General features: G+C 42.0%; 1 protein-coding gene across 1 annotated transcript in view; it reads left to right on the top strand.

Annotated features, from left to right (window-relative positions):
- The window catches only part of LOC116415693, a 41,583-nt gene extending 28,554 nt beyond the window's left edge, over positions 1-13,029 (top strand). The window contains exon 2 of the mRNA XM_008218470.4: positions 8,901-13,029. Coding sequence (XP_008216692.1) covers positions 8,901-10,613 — 1,713 coding nt within the window. The 3' untranslated portion in view covers positions 10,614-13,029. The remainder of the gene's footprint in view (positions 1-8,900) is intronic.
- Positions 13,030-16,260: the final 3,231 nt, after the last annotated feature.

The raw sequence follows: 16,260 nt of genomic DNA, 5'->3' as shown, positions 1-16,260 counted from the left end.
CCTAAAACTATACTTCATCTCAGTCTCGTTTCTCCCAAACTTCACTGCCTCGTCTCGAAGCGTCGAACAATGAGGCTGAATTCATTCGCTCTCCGTTTCCCAACTCCCGAAAAAAGGCTCGCGCTTGCACACGCCTCGTATAAAAATCGCGAAAAATCCGCTGCAAAAGAAAAGAAAGACCGGGACGATAAAAAACGTACGTACAGGTATCTCGAGTTGCAGCGAAAGAATACCCCGGCGACGAAGGATTCGACGAGACGTCACGCCTCGATTGCGCGCACGCAACAATGACGCCAGAGTAAATGCGGCCGCAGCCGAAGACGTGTGTATAGTACAGTATATAGCGGTGGCTGCAGAGATATTTTTCTTTTGCTCAAGAGAGAGAGCGCGGCAATACACACAATATGCGAGGGCGTTTGCGCGTGAAAGTTGGCGCCCCGAGAGCACGTGTATAACGAATGCGCGCACGTGTGCGCATGGATTTTTCCGTGTTTCGCCCTTATTACTTATTTGGTTGTACAAGGGTTTTCGATGTTTAATGGGCTGTGACAAGATTTCATCGTGTTTTACGTTATAGAAATTAGTGTGTGTCGTTGTAAGTAGCCTTGTTTGTAAGAATTTTCTTTTTTCCAAAAACGCTTTTGAACAATATATCAGCAAAAGTCAAACCTATGATAAAAAATAAATCATTAATTTCTACGCATTCGAGTATACGGAATAGTCGATATAGGCATCAGTATGTTTGCGCACGCAGGACTTCGGCAATTGAACGTTATTAATAACGGAGATTTCATATAGCGCGTGCGCGCGGCGACCCCTCGGTGAAAGTCTGCGCGTTCGCGCGAGAATCCAAAGCGATCGCGCGCGACTGAGGAATTTGGCGATAAAGTATACGACAAAAGAGTCCGACGGTCACGACTGTTATGAGCCGAATGTTTTGCAAGGACCCAAGCGCAGTGAAAAGATGAGGGACGACGTGACGAATAAATTAGGCGACGCCTTGCGCATGCGTAATCGAAGGATTTATGAAGTGGCTACATGACTCTTTCGCCCCGCGGATTGTTGCAATTTTTCGCCGAGATTAATGCGGAGTAGATTCGTTCCTCGCGATGCGAAAATATATACGCTCGTGTATAAACTACATCAGCGAGTTTATATAAAGGATTGTATAATTATATAGTTCGTTCGCTCCTAAATAACAATCCCCGACGCGATTTCGTAAACAAAATCCGTGCTCCATAAATTTGTCGTCCTCGCGCGCTGTGTGTATCGAAGGTAAATACAACACCTATACATCCAAGACCCACACAAATATACACCGGCACCTTTTCGCGCTTTAATCATTCATCAAGTGCCTATACAAACAGAGCCCAAAGAATCCCATAACGACAAACCTCCAACAGCCCACCTCACCTCTAACTCACGTCTCATAAACACTCCAGCTTCACATATAAAACAGCACACATACGCGCAGTCGTATAACGAAAGGACCGTCGTGTTTACACATCATACACTCGCGCGCTTTCGCGAGGTATGGGCATTGTTGGGCGTTATGCAAGCGTGATCTAGTTCTCGGCGGCTTCGCGACCTGAATTCCCGAGACGGCGTGTAACCTTCCGAATTGAACAACGAGAGAGGTATCGGCCAGATGGACGTTAGTCCATACAGTTGGCTACTGTATAAACGCGTGGCTGATGGCAGATCGATCTGGATGATGGGCTTGGCGTGAGAGAGAGAGGCTTATCGCGCGTTAAGTGGACACGTGCTTTATTAACCCTTCACTGATCGCAATTGATTTATCATTGAGCGTCAAATCGGTCGTGTCATAGTGATTAGTTTAGCCTTAGGAGTAATGCGTTTTTTCATATGGGTGATCGTAGCGGGTATGGATTATGTTTGTTCGAGGAATAAATTATGTGTCTGGTGAATTTATTTCGAGCAATTCATAGTTGAATGTGTACAATATTGAGAGAGATATCATCGATAAATTTTTGGAAATGAAAGCTCTTAGAATTTGCATAATCTCGCGGTAAGCGCACATAAATACACAAGTTTTAAACTTGATCTACAAATTCTCAAACAGCTATGCGGGTAGTACACAAAATCCAGACATTAGAATAACGAGAGCTTTCGCAAACCTTATATCCGACTTTCAAATCACGTGGAAATCACAGATCAGGTCAATCTTATCAAAAAATCGAATAGCAAACTCAAAAACTTGAAAGGCACGAGAAGAATAGCCCACTCGTTACATAATCACCGTGTAATCGAAACGCCCCGAACAATTGCGGTATACCAATTGATCGTGTAACAGGAAAGAGAAAATTAAAATCCGAGCGCGAGAACGTAATCCGCTACACAAAAATTGCATTACGACCGAATTTTCAGCGAAGCCATCCCGGCGGTACAACACATAATGGATATCTCGTTCAAGGCCCAAATCGAGAGTACAACCTAATTGAAAATCAAAATCAAGGCCGCTCGCTTATAACGGGCCGCCCTACTGCGTCAATGCGCTGCAGGACGTGCAATTACCGCTTTACACTCCGTGCTTTTTATTTTCCCATCCGAACTCTCGTATTCTCACACCGATCACTTTCTCAAATTCAATTCCTTCCGCGGACGTTTTTGCATCGAGTGAAACTTACTTATTCGATCGGTATTATTACTCGCATCTCGATTTATCTCTCGGTGGATCGAATCAGCTGCGAAATTTCCAGCGACAATATGCGCACATCCGTGGGCGTGATATCAGGTATCGCGGGGTGTGAGGACGCGAAATTGTCCTTCTCGCGGCGAGACTCGCTCATTCATCACTCTTATCCGGAGCCGACCCTACGTCAAGTGCGCTCGTCGTTGAAAAATTAATGAATCGCTGTGCTTTCGCGATGTGACTATACGAGGTGTACGTATATACACGTGACTTGGATATAATATATGTACTTAGGCTATGCGCATGAGAATTCGCTATAAGGATTTTACGCGGATTCGAAGGTTTTTCCCTAGGAAGATCGTAGAGAGATACCAAAGTCGAGCGGTAATTACTCGTTGTCATTTTTTGCGTCGACTGACAGCTGCGAATTAATCGCTCTCGCTGCGCTGATTGAAAGAGCTCAAAAATCTCTTGGGTTCAAGTGTGTGTGTGTGTATCCAGTTGTGGTTTCGCGGTAATAAGAGTAGAAATATGTGATCGAACAATGCTTCTTTACTATGCAGCAGTCGAGATTTATCGCTTACGCGGATCTTTTGAGGCTTGATTTATCATTCGTTAGAGTCCACCGCGATTCGGGCAACCTCTGAATAGAGATTTAATTACTCCGTTGCGAATTACTTTCCAGTGTCATGAGATTAATTTATTTGCTTTACATGCGTATTCAAACGTTTATAAGTGCATGTCATTAAAAGCTTTTATCAAAAATATCTGAAAAGAACGTTCTTATACTGGTATCAATCGTATTTCTTTGTACAAGTCAATTAAAGTGCAGAGTTAAACGACGTCTATTATAAACACATGCTTTGCTTATGTCGTATACTGCATTGAACGCCGCGCACTTTGTTTAACCCGGAAATTTTGCGAGCATATGGAGAAAAGCAGCGAGTAAACGTATGAATCAGAATAGTTTTGAATTGGCCACTCTTCCACGGTTTGAAATTCCAAGCTTTTCGGCTAGAGACAACAGGTGGCGCACCGGCACTTCACCATGTCCCTCATCATTATTTGCTCGCCGAATCTAGATATAGTGGCGTGCCAACTGCGCCTATGTCATAACTGTATATTGTTGAGGCATAATATAAATGGTTGGGTCGCTCATGCTATAATTGCAACATGGAATGTATAAACCTTATTGATATCGCTTATTAATATTTGCAAAATTATTGTTTATTGAACAAAAGGGATGATGCAATCGTTGCGAATACGTCGCAACGACCCAAGATCCATAAGACGAATTCTCGGTGCAACGAGCAGCCGGATGGCCTTGCGTACAAAATTAATTGTCGAGATTATCGAACGACACTGACCTTACTCGTCGAACTACTGATCGGTGCAAGCGTATACCCGCGAAATATCCGAGTGCCATCGCATCAGTGCAGTATTGACCGGTTTCCATTCCGTCGCACCTTGCGTCTCGTTACTTTTTGGCGTTTTTTCTTCTTTTTTTCTCCCAGAAATGAGATACTACTGAGAGCCGGAAATTTCAGCGTGTGCATTATCATATTTGGATGAATCACACGCGCAAAAATAATTAATGGCCGATCATTGGGTTAACTCAATTTATGCACTTGTCATTAATCTTTATAAGCGCGATCGTATGACCGTACAGAAATCGCGGGTTCGATCCGATAACTTACTCCTCTCATTAACTTTACATCAAGGAAGTGTCGTGCAGGATACATATTCATTATCTCGTACTCATAAAGTCGTCCACTTTAAAACTCCCAAACACACGTAATTAAAAATTCCTTCCACACTCTGCAACACCTGCCTCTATTTCATCTGACTACACAGCCACCATAGCCCCGCAATAAATCCACTTTTCTAACAACCCGCGGCGGATCGTTTCAGCCTCCGTCAATTAATTAACCCTCACAATACCACCTATAACATCCACATTCATCCCGGCCACATTCCTCTCGTCTCACAGACACGCGCGCGGCGTTATATTCGCGCCTCGTCTCATTCACTCTCGCGCGGCTGACTCGCTCTTCGTGGATGCAACACAATCACAGCAATTATCTAATTTACGCCGTACGAATCGCGCATAGGCTACGTACACAATCGCTCAGCGACGCCGAAAGCTGCAATCTCATGCGACGACCGCGACGAGAGGAAAGAGTCGCTGGAAAAATAGAAGAGGGAGAGAGAAGAAGCGACACGAGAATGTAACGCGAGTCAGCGCTCGTCCGTGACGGGATGTGTATTATAGTACACTGCGTCGTCGTGTGATGGCAATAAAAAAGTGACGAAATAATTGACTGATTCCCCCCCCCCCCCTCATGGGCTTTGTTGTAATACGATTCGAATTACCCGGGGAAAAAATAAGCTATTATTACCTGCGATAGCGTCTCCGATGCATACATTGTTGGCTTAATAAAACCTGTTCGCCGCTATTGACAAATCTCTGCGCTGTGTATATTCTATGAAATTTATCATATAATAGTAGCTTCCAACGAGATCCATAGAATGCAATTCTTATTCCCCTCGCAAAATCAATCGAAGAACTGTCTTACTTACTCGGGAAAACGCAGGCACACTCGACTGAAAAGCTCGACATAAAGCAATTCCTAAAATTTTCCATTAGCGCGCAGGGATAAAGGCGTCGTCGCAGCTCGCCCGAGATCTCGCCTTTCGCTTTCTTGGACGGTCAGCAAAAAGGCAGAAACGAGCCTGCGCCTGCTGCAGTTAATACATATATACCTGAGAACGGCGCCGACCGTCGCGCAAGTGTAGTGAACGACGCCCTGCGCACTTATACAGGCAAACTGTCCCCCCCCCCCCCGCGAGTGACCTTGGCAGATTGGACCCTTTCGCCGATTCTCGGCATCGGCGCGAGTCCAATGGCTTCGTCGTCACGCCGCGATCCGCAACGCGCACGTAGGCTTTTTATAGCCTCATTTTCCTGATTTCCGAGCTATAGTTATACGCGCTGCGGTACGATTGAATCTCTCTCGCCGCGCGGATCCTGATGCGCCTTTCGAAACCTGTTTGTATAAATAGAATGCGGACAGCTTTTCGCTCTATAATATTCTATATACTTATAATTATTCGCGAAATGTATTTATAGCAATTATGATAATCGAATCTTTTCTCTCTTATACGCCGTGTAAGAGACCGACTCACGAGCCTATCGGAAAGATGCTTGCGCTCGGTATCGGATCGTGAGATCAAGGATGATCGGCGCCTACGACGAGTCGATGATCTGCGCTCGAAAAATTTGAATGCACAGCTCGCGGATGAATTATATCAGCCGGTAAACCACAGCCCTTCGTGGAAGCAACACCTCAGCGCGATCCTATCGCGCGACTGGATTGAGCTTTCAAGCTCGTTCGTGCCGATCGCATGCAGCGATTCGCTCGCAGTTATATGCACATGCACGCAGGCTACCGGCTCCGGGAAAATGCAGGAACTCCGGCTCTGATCAAGGTCGACTTGACAAACGGTCTCTCGCTGCGAGGAGAGCCAGTACGAGCATCGAATACACGTACGAAGATTGCGGCTTAACTATACGGATAGACGTACACGATGTAAAGGATCAAGCACCCCCGCGAGCTTCGTTGTTGCCTCGATATTAATGATGCGCCTCAGCTATTTCTATTTTAAGGTCGCTCCTGCGAGATTCGTTCGCCGTGTTGGGCATTTTTTGCAAAATAGAGCTTCATCACTCATCATTAACTGTGAGGAGTGTTTTGGTTTTTCGTTTGGTTTTGTAATGCCGACCGAGTCGGGGATTGATAATCACTGTCGCGGTGGGTTATGTGGGTATACATTTTCTTCCAAAGTGATTGATGCGGGCTCTCCAGATGTTTTCAATTATAGAAGAAACGAATTTTTCGTATGAAGGCTGGCTTGTTTTTATTTGGATTAATTGTGAATTATGAGATATGAAGTCATTATGTAACAGGAACTGCCGAGATATATTTTAATTGAAATAGGTACGATGATTGATTTCAGATCCTGAACTCGGAAAGGGCGACGTTAGAATTTTTTAAATTGAAAACAAGCGAATCTCGTCTTAACCACGCATAACATTAGCGTCAATCAAGAGTTAGTTCAGTGATCCGTAGAATTACAACGGAGGACGACCTTTTCCTCGTCGAAATATATAGATCTGAATTAATACGTCAAATTCATCAAATATAACGCGCCACAACAGAGCGAAAAAACGTTTCCTCAAAGTTAATCACGTAATTATACCGGGCGGTACAAGATATTAAAAATAAATCGAGTGTGGGGTCAACGTATAGCAAAGTCCTTTAATCATCCTTGACTCGTGACATCGCCTCTTCCTCGAGATTCGCTCACGCGTGCGAGAGATTAGTAATTAAGATAGATAGGCTCAATGGATTTTGGCTATTGATACGATCTCGATCGGCGTTGACTTGTGAATGCGTTAATCTGCTCTTTATCGAGATGCGATTTCCGTTCGAATGTCGATATTGCATGGACTTTCCGTTGAAATATTTTTAAACCTGATTACCGTGATTTCACGAGGTAATTATCTTATCTCTTAGCTTCCAAATGGGATGCTCAGGATTCATCATACCGAAACAATCTCGATATGAACGAACTTTCCATTCGACGGATAGGCAAAATCGTTTTCAAGGATTAGCGTAGGCAAATGATCCGTTTGGAATGCGAGTCGGAGCTGAGGAAAGAAACAATGATCAGGTGCGGTAGTATCCATATTACTTTCGCTAGGAAGATGATGAGTAACAGAAATTATTGCGGATACGCATTTTTTTCTGTTCTTTTTTCTACGTACGTACATTCATATTCAAGATTATGTATGGAAGAAATCGTAGGTTCATTATAATAAAAAGATTAAAAACGTATGCATTTTAAAAAGGATCAACAATATTTATTGGCATATTAAATTCTCGGAGCAACAGACTTGCGCGCAGAACAAAGAGAGATCTTACTTCGAATTGCACAATAATTCAAGCTCTTTAGTTATTGGCATAATAAACCTTTAAATCAAGCGGAGTTTCTCGGATCGTTGAAACAGACCAATTAATTATGCATTATATTGCTTAATTAAAGTCAATAAGCCAGCTCGCGCGATGCGAAATTTTTATCATAACATATAGGAAACGCCGTCGTTTCAGTAAGCCTTACCTTATCCAGTCTGTATGACCGGGTACCCCGCTGTTCCCCCTTTCAACAAGAAACCATTCTAGTTTTATATGTACATGCTCTGTGGTTCAGTTTTGCCACACGCAGCCTATCAGTTCCTACGCAAATAAGTAGACAACGTGATCGTGTCGACTGCAATTTTGCTCTGCAGATAAACAATTACATCAATAGACAGCTTAGCATAGAATCGAATGTAAAAAGCGTGGGTGTACGTAGGGTGGTAACGCTTTTTAGCAGCAAGTTCAGTTTGCTTTGCCATATTTCAATGTCTGAGCGGCTTTTTAGTTGGGCAATCCAAATTCAAATATAAGATTAATTCAAGAGACTTGAATAATATAAATGAAATATACAAAATCGTTTTGAAATTATAGCATGTACTTACTGCAAGAATATTTTTTGTCAAATTTAAATGTTCCCACGTTTACATAATTAGATATTACACATACTGTATACATCCATCCGACACAATTTATGTAGCAACCTTGACAGTATTCTAACAAGAGCAAAACAGTCCGCGCACTTTAGTCTTTACTACAAAGTAAACCGTTCTAATTTTTTTTGTTGCTCTTAACTTTCATAATTACTCTCGGTGAATCGTAAATTTTCAAAATGAAATACCTATAGGGTACAGTCTCGTCAATGGGGAGACGGGTATTTAACCAGGCTAATAATAAAGCATACGACGTATACACACACAATGATTGGCATGAGTGATTTGTGACTGAAAAATTCTCTTTAGTAGCTTGCCCATTTAATTTATAATATTCGAAATTATATTCGCTGGCGTACACGAGCGACGACTGCAGTAAAACATCAAGCCATACGCAGGCGACTCGATGACCTTCATTCACTCCATTGTATCGTGACTTGTTGGTTTCTCCGTGTAGCTACAATTGTCAGTCGTTAAGACACGTATTTCGTGGGAGGATAGTTTATGACATAGCCGGTCAAATTCCATAAATAACCAATTTTGAATTTTTAGTTTAATAATTGCTAAATGAAATATAGAAATAACATTCAAATACTTACGCGTTTTCTCTCGTTTCAGGTACTGCTGCAAGCAGCACTGGTGTGGGACCAAAGCCTAGCGACACCTGTGCCCGTACCCGCCAAGAAGAACGACATCCTTGCAGGCACGGAATTTCTCTCAGTCTTCATCAACGGTGCTATGGCACCCAGGCCGACAAGGAGACGCATCAGCCTGAGACGTGACAACACCGTAGCAGCTGACAACGTTCCCGCAGAATCGAAGAACGATGAAGCCAATATTTTCAGGATATCGCGTGCCCCCATCACCATCAAACCCACGGCACCGAGACCTCGAACTACAGCAGTCCGGGAAGAAGGCATCCGATACTATCCGATCAGCCACAAACTCTTAGACAATCGACACCACAGTCTGGACTCCATCGTGGATGACCTCGGCAGACCCGGTGAAATATCCACAAAGTTCATTTCCAAGCCTGGTGATTCCGCCAGGAAAGTGAATGCCGCTAAACCAGCTAACAAAGCGGCCAAACCTATGATGAACCAAAAAGTCATTGGCGTGAGCGTTACGTCAACAGTCGAGGCGACGCCTTACAAAGTTAGAGTCGAGTACCACGATCCAAACAGTGTCTCGATGATAACACGACCACCTCCTGTATTAGCCACGACTTTGTACGCCACGTCTAATCCGACCTTGGCTTCTTCCACTTTCTTACAACCCAAAGTGATGACGACCACGGAAACTGACACCACTCTACCTCCAGCTAGGCTGGTAACCGAGGAACTCAGCAATATAGTCTCGGAATCGAATAGAAGCGAGTTCTCCGTTGACGAAGGTGCTCCGAGGACCAGCGTGCAAGACCGGTCGTTTGTCACTCCGAAACCTACTCAGCGACATCACACGGTGCCAGTTGACAATCATCAGGATGCGAGAGATTCGGCAGTGAGCAGTAGTAACTCGGAGCCCGTAGAGCAGAGATACGAGTTTCCAGAGCGCCATCCCGAGGTCAACCACGAACTGCCCGAAGTTCACGGGCCATTGCTGCGTACTCAGGGTCGCAAAATAGGCAGGCACTTTGAGGACTCGTCCTACAACCAACCAACGAAGATATACAATACCAGGCAGAACGGCAAGGTTTACGATAATCAACACTCGAAGGTCTTTGGAGAACCAGCCAAGGTCTACAACGAACCTGCCAAAGTCTACGGAGAACCTGAGAAGGTTTACAGCGAACCTGCCAAAGTCTACTCAGAGCCCGCAAAAATCTATTCTGAGCCAGCCAAGGTCTACAGCGAACCGTCCAAGGTCTACAGCGAGCCAGCCAAGGTCTACGGTAAGCCTGAGAAGGTCTACTCTGAGCCTGCTCGAGTGTACTCCGAACCAGCTAAGGTCTACTCGGAGCCTTCCAAGGTCTACGGTGAACCTGCTAAGGTCTACAACAGCAACAGGCAACCATTCGGAGAACCAGAGGAGAAGAACTACGAAGTGGACGAAGCCGTGAGCGTTGGTAGCAACGGCAACGTTCACGGGCCACAGTCCTTTACCGAGGCTACCAACATGGACGAGGATGGCCACAAGGTTGGCTATGTGGTGGAGGGACGCAACTACCGGAAGTACCGGGTGGAAGAAAGGACGCCTGACGGATTTATTGTAGGAGAGTACGGCGTCGTTAGTCACGATGATGGATCGCTGAGGGGAGTCAGGTATACAGCCGACGGGACTATCAATCCTCGGCTTATCTACGACGCTCTGATGAAATTCCTCGCGCTTTGAGCTCGGAAATCATCGAGTTAGGGAACTGACTTTATAGGGAAATTACGATGTGTGTCGCTAGATTTCTCTCTGTGTGCACGCGTGTGTCGATGCGGATTCCTCTACAGGAAGAAACGTTCGGGAGGTCTGTGACTGCTTGTTGTTTTGTGAGGGTGAAGAGGAGAATGGCAATATTTGTCACGTAAATTAGTGAGTGATGATGTTATGTGCGAGTGTTAAGTAATTGGACCTCAATTTGAGAACGTATTAATGTGATTGCGATTTGCCAAAATCGTCTGATTATGATGTTTTATTGCTCGATCTGTTTTAATTATTTCATCGTAGATTTTTCTTCATTTCGACTTGACTATGCCATCCGAATTAGCGAATGCAAAAGTCCATAGAGCGTATTATTAAATCTTAGTGCAAAGAATTGCGCTTAGCACTAAATGATCGAAGCGAGAAGAGTGAAATGAAATAGGTTATCCTTTGTGACGTTGTAACGTTCGAATTTGCGTAATTTAAAATTTGTTGGCTTACAATGATGACGATAAACATGATTTTCTTTCTGTAAAGGCATGCGCGTTGGCATATTTATTAAACATACTGCTTTAAATAACGTTCTTGATATGAATTTCTTGCGATTCTATTGCCATCGAGTCATGACGACCGAACGACTGATTTCTTTTTCTCCCTTTTAATTTTTGCTCTTGCCAACTCAACTGCCTCAATTTTAGTATTAAGCACGACTTTTAGAATTTAAGACGATAGATCGCTAGAAAGTTTCGAAATTATTTAAGTTATACTTCGTAAATTATAAAAAGTTAACCCTTTAGAAATCAAATCGATTATCGCTGTTAAAGTTTTTCCAAGAAGATAAAGACTCGTGAAAAGTGCATCTAAATTATTCGAAATTTCGTTGTTTTATAATGTTGAAACGTTGAAAACGAAAACGAAGGTGATCGTCAAGTGGAACGAAAGAACGTAGCATCAAGCTAAACTACTTTCTATGTATTTGCTATTCATCTATATACCATTTATTCTTTGTACGCGTCTCACGAATGCTTCGTATCTAGATGTGTGCCTTCTTCGAATTATTTCGCAGTCAGGATAGTTATATTGATCTTTGACGTGGTATACTACGATGGTGAGTCATTGCAAATAGCTGTAGTCCGAGTGAAAGTTCTTTCATGATGTCGTTGAATCAAGATTATTTATGACAATTAAAGCTTCTTTCGGACGATAGCAAAAATTTGCTTCTGTGCCGAAGATGCCAATTTGCGTAAATCACAGCTGCCAGAGCCTTCGGGATTATATGATATAATTATAATAATTTACTAACAATGAACAATAACTCTAATGAAGGGAGATTGAATTTTGAAAAAAGAAGCCTTTGATAAAAAAAAATGTTATTAATCTTAATGAATTAAGATATCTAGGTCACCTTCTAACAATATACGAAATCCGATGAAATGTAGGCTCCGCAGCTGTGAAAATTGCGGACTTGTCACGGCAGCAATTTTTAAAAATGTTTGGGTTATTATGCGATGAAACGCGTTGTAAGCCACGTTTGCAAAAATGAAATTTTCTCAATGTCACGATGTATGCATATCGATAAAGAGAATTTCGCTATGCTTATTATACTATAGTAATGTTATTTCAATATATAGGCTCAATTAGATATTTAAGTAGGACCGTTATTATTATTCCGATTACCTCAAGTGTTGAGAAAGTTCCTTCCGTGCGACGTTATACATACGTACAGGTTCTCCAATAATTTTTGCCTACTTCCTTTGTAATTGCAAAATTTTCCAATTACTCTGTATGCAACAACCTCGACACTCGTTTTATATAGGTAATTCAGAATAAATACGCTATTATAAGTAAAATAAAATGGAAACGCCGATATTCATTGCAGTCAACTGTATTTAGAGCGTTATCTCTTGTATAACCGTGTAAGTTTTTATCGTATATTATCTTTAAATGTACAAACGTCATCGAGTTATTAATTACTACGCTTATTACCTCGTTGTTTTTTTTTCTCATTTACATACTTCCATTACACGGCGTAGGCGCAATGTGATTTTATTGGGATTTTTGCTTGCATGTGTATACGTGTGTGGACTTTTTCGAGCCCATTTTGGAGCTGAAGCAAAAGAAAAAGGACCGCTGATCAACCCTCTCGTTTCCTAATGTCGAGTTGTCCGTCGATTGCTTGCCCAATGCTCATCTTCTATCAATTGTAACAGTATGAATAAATGTTTGAATAAAAAAGTATAAGGCCACACGATGCCATAATCGCTGAGATTGTTGTACGCGAATGATGTACACTGGTAGGTAATATTTACTGTTTTATGTATTCGCATGTATAAGCGCTATACGCAGTCGTCATTTCTCAAATGCACTTTTGTAATAAATCCATTATCATGAAATGAAACTGTCCCTTCATGAGTTATTTATTATTCCTTGCACAAACCCATAAGAAGAACAGTTTCCAGTAAATATTTGACTATTGTGTAGTTTGGAATATCCAAAAGTATATACCTTACACAAATCAAATGCTAGAAATAAAGTGTCTTGATAAAACTCATTGAATCATCGCTACATAAACTGAGCACACGCATTCAAACCTACAATTATGAAATCCTTTTGCTAAGAATACTATCGAAACGCAGCTCATTATACCCGCACTGCTCGAAAATACGCACCTAAATGGCAATCTCTGTCTCTAGAGCTTGGTCATATTAATTACCATTAACGACCGATACGCGCGCACGGCAATTAGGCGAATCTTTATTCAATAACTTCCAAGGCTCTGATGCACACGCCGAGAGGTCGTTCCTTATAATTGCCGAAGCCCAACGTGTGACGTGACGTAAATAATAACAACCAGAAAACGGCCCACACGATATACAGCGACGTATAAGAGCGACGTATAAGGCGAAGTATAAAGCGCTTCGCACAATTGATTGCTTATTTAGCGAACTCTTACTCGATTGCGGTGGTCGATGTCGTTCAATGCGGTTGCAGCTCTGTGGACACCTCTTGACTAACTTTGCAGCTTTCGAAATGAGTTAAGAGGTCAGTGACACATTTTTCAGTATGCTGCTGGAAGAATTTATGTGGTGTTGCCGATAAGAAATGTAAATCACACTTTCTGAAGTTTTCGCGTATAGATGGGATATTTATTTTATTGCGAATAGCGTTGATGAGTGCTGCTATGAGGATAAACATCGTTTTTCATGTCGATTCGTTCAAGCGAATAACAAGTTGTGTTACTTGTTTATTACAAGTATATCAGTTTAGGCTGCATATGCAGTGAATAAATAAATAAATGTATTGTTAATTACATTTTCTAAAATTATAGTTCTGCTGCAAGTATTATTATAATGGAAGATTACTAAAATAATAATACATAAAATTCTTTTATGTATATTGCAGTTAATGTATGAACAGCTTAAGCAGCATGAAGCCTAACAAAAGGTATTTCGGCATGGTATATATAGAAATAGGAAAGTACTTATGCGCTACCTATCTTCGTTGACCAGAAGCTTGGGAAGTTTAAATTTGCGAATCCAGTCCAAAACTGCTTTAGTCAAGAACTTCGCTACAATGAGAAGAAAATTATATATTTTCAAACCAGCGTTTTCTTACTCTGTAATTATTTATAACGTTTCAAGAAAAAAAAAGTTTTGAAAAATATTACTCTTAATCCAATGTGCGATGCTTCATAAACCAGGTCCTGGAATCGTAAATTGCTCAAAATATCTACCATCGCAAAAAAAAGCACAAAAGTCAATTATTCGGCGAATAAAACCACGCTGACGTCGAGCATCAATTTGCATACAGCGGAAAATAAAAGTCATGTTAATTCAGCAGCAGTGGCGTACTCAATCGCCCCTGAACAAACGCTACTGGCATGCTGGTGTGTGCGAGAGTTGCCTGACCACAGGCGCGCCACTGTTCTGGGAAGCATGGAAATTCAAGAGTTTAAAAACACCAAATTTTCTCGAGATGACACTCGACGACCAGTTTGATAGTTTGCGGTCCTCTTGACCGTTTGCATTCCGAGACATGGCGACAAAACTTTTTTACTTTGTCTCTTTACGTGATGAGCGAGATTCTTTCCTGCTTTCGAGGAGCGACATCGTGAATGTCTGGTTAAAATGTCTTTTGTATTTTTAACGTATTTAAATGTAATAGAACATATTATAGTAATGCATTTTCTTAATTTTTAACAATTTTAAATGACGACATATGATTCAGTAAACTTAGCACGCTTAATAATTCCAGTTGGCAATATCTAAATTTATAGTCTCGTCAGTTCACAGTGTATAATAAATCTTCCGATGCAAAAGTACGCAAAATAGCTATTTAAAGCAGCAGGCAATTTTCGGTTTCTCGGTAGCGTTTATCCGCCCTCTTTTTACACACTGTGCATCTCGAGTAGCTTCTTATACGTTCGTATCTTCTTGCGCTACACCTTTAGCACACGAGCAAAAACTATGGATCCCCGACAATAAAAAGCTGATGCACGTGTGTATACGTCGGCTATAAATAAACCAAAAGTGTCGATTTCGCAAAGTAACGAGAGCCGCCCATGTCTGCGTCATTATACGCGAAGATACAAGCTGCCGCAGAGAGCAGGACTGCAGCCGCGCGCGCGCATCATCCTGAAAAATCGTAAAACTGGCTTTTCGTTCCTCACCCTGGCGCCAGACACGATCGGCCGATCGGACGTGCAACCGTCTAGCTATGCAATATACCGATTTTTCAGCCGGGATCACGAGCCGCAGAATAAAAGAGCGCAAGAAAAGGAAGACGAGATGCCGAGGTTCAGCCACAGGAGCAGTGAACGTCCTTGGTCCTTGGAAAGTATATTACCGCGGGCGTTGTTCCTCCAAATGCGTGCGATGATCACGCGTTCGTGCGTGCCCGTGCGCTCGGGTGTATAGCTATATAGCCTTGCTGCAGCAGTTTATTAAGACGTGTGGATTAAACAACAGGGAGGAGTCGGCGTTCGTCAGCGGAAAAGTAGCAATCATTTTTCGCAGCTGAAGCGTGTATAATGAAACTGTTTATACGGCGCTCAAGATTGAGGGGATGCTCTCTTGGTCGTATAATCGGCGATTTGAGTGTGATGCATATGCTTCAAGGAATTGTTAATTTTATAAGCAAGTGTGAGTCGTGCTTCATGAAATAAATTGAAAGTTGTAATGATTATTTTTTTCTTATAATAAAAGCTAATTTTTTGTAAACATCATATTTTTAATGAATATATTTTACTGTATTAATCGAAAAAATTTTGAATTAATTTGTTGAAAAGCTACGTGCCAATGACATTTTTTCATTATATTTGTAATATCGAATTACATTCATTACTGTTTGCGTCATCCAGCACCAGCTTCGTATCAATAAAAACTGTACAATATCTTTGCAAAGATATTAGCTTAATGCAATTAAACTCTTTAATTGCCCGAGTGGAAAAACTACTAGAATGACAAGCCCGACGAACTCTTATCCTTTTATGTTGACTTTTTATGCTCCACACGTGTATGCTCTGAACTTTTTCATCCAGCAGAGACAACCAATGTCATCTAAAAGTTTTTCATGTCAAAAGGAAACAATGTAATGTTTAAAAGTGCATGTGCCATCGTTTAGCTCATTC

The sequence above is a fragment of the Nasonia vitripennis genome, chromosome 3, assembly GCF_009193385.2.
Source record: "Nasonia vitripennis strain AsymCx chromosome 3, Nvit_psr_1.1, whole genome shotgun sequence".
Lineage (NCBI taxonomy): Eukaryota > Metazoa > Arthropoda > Insecta > Hymenoptera > Pteromalidae > Nasonia > Nasonia vitripennis.
This window is presented reverse-complemented; position numbering and strand designations above follow the sequence as displayed.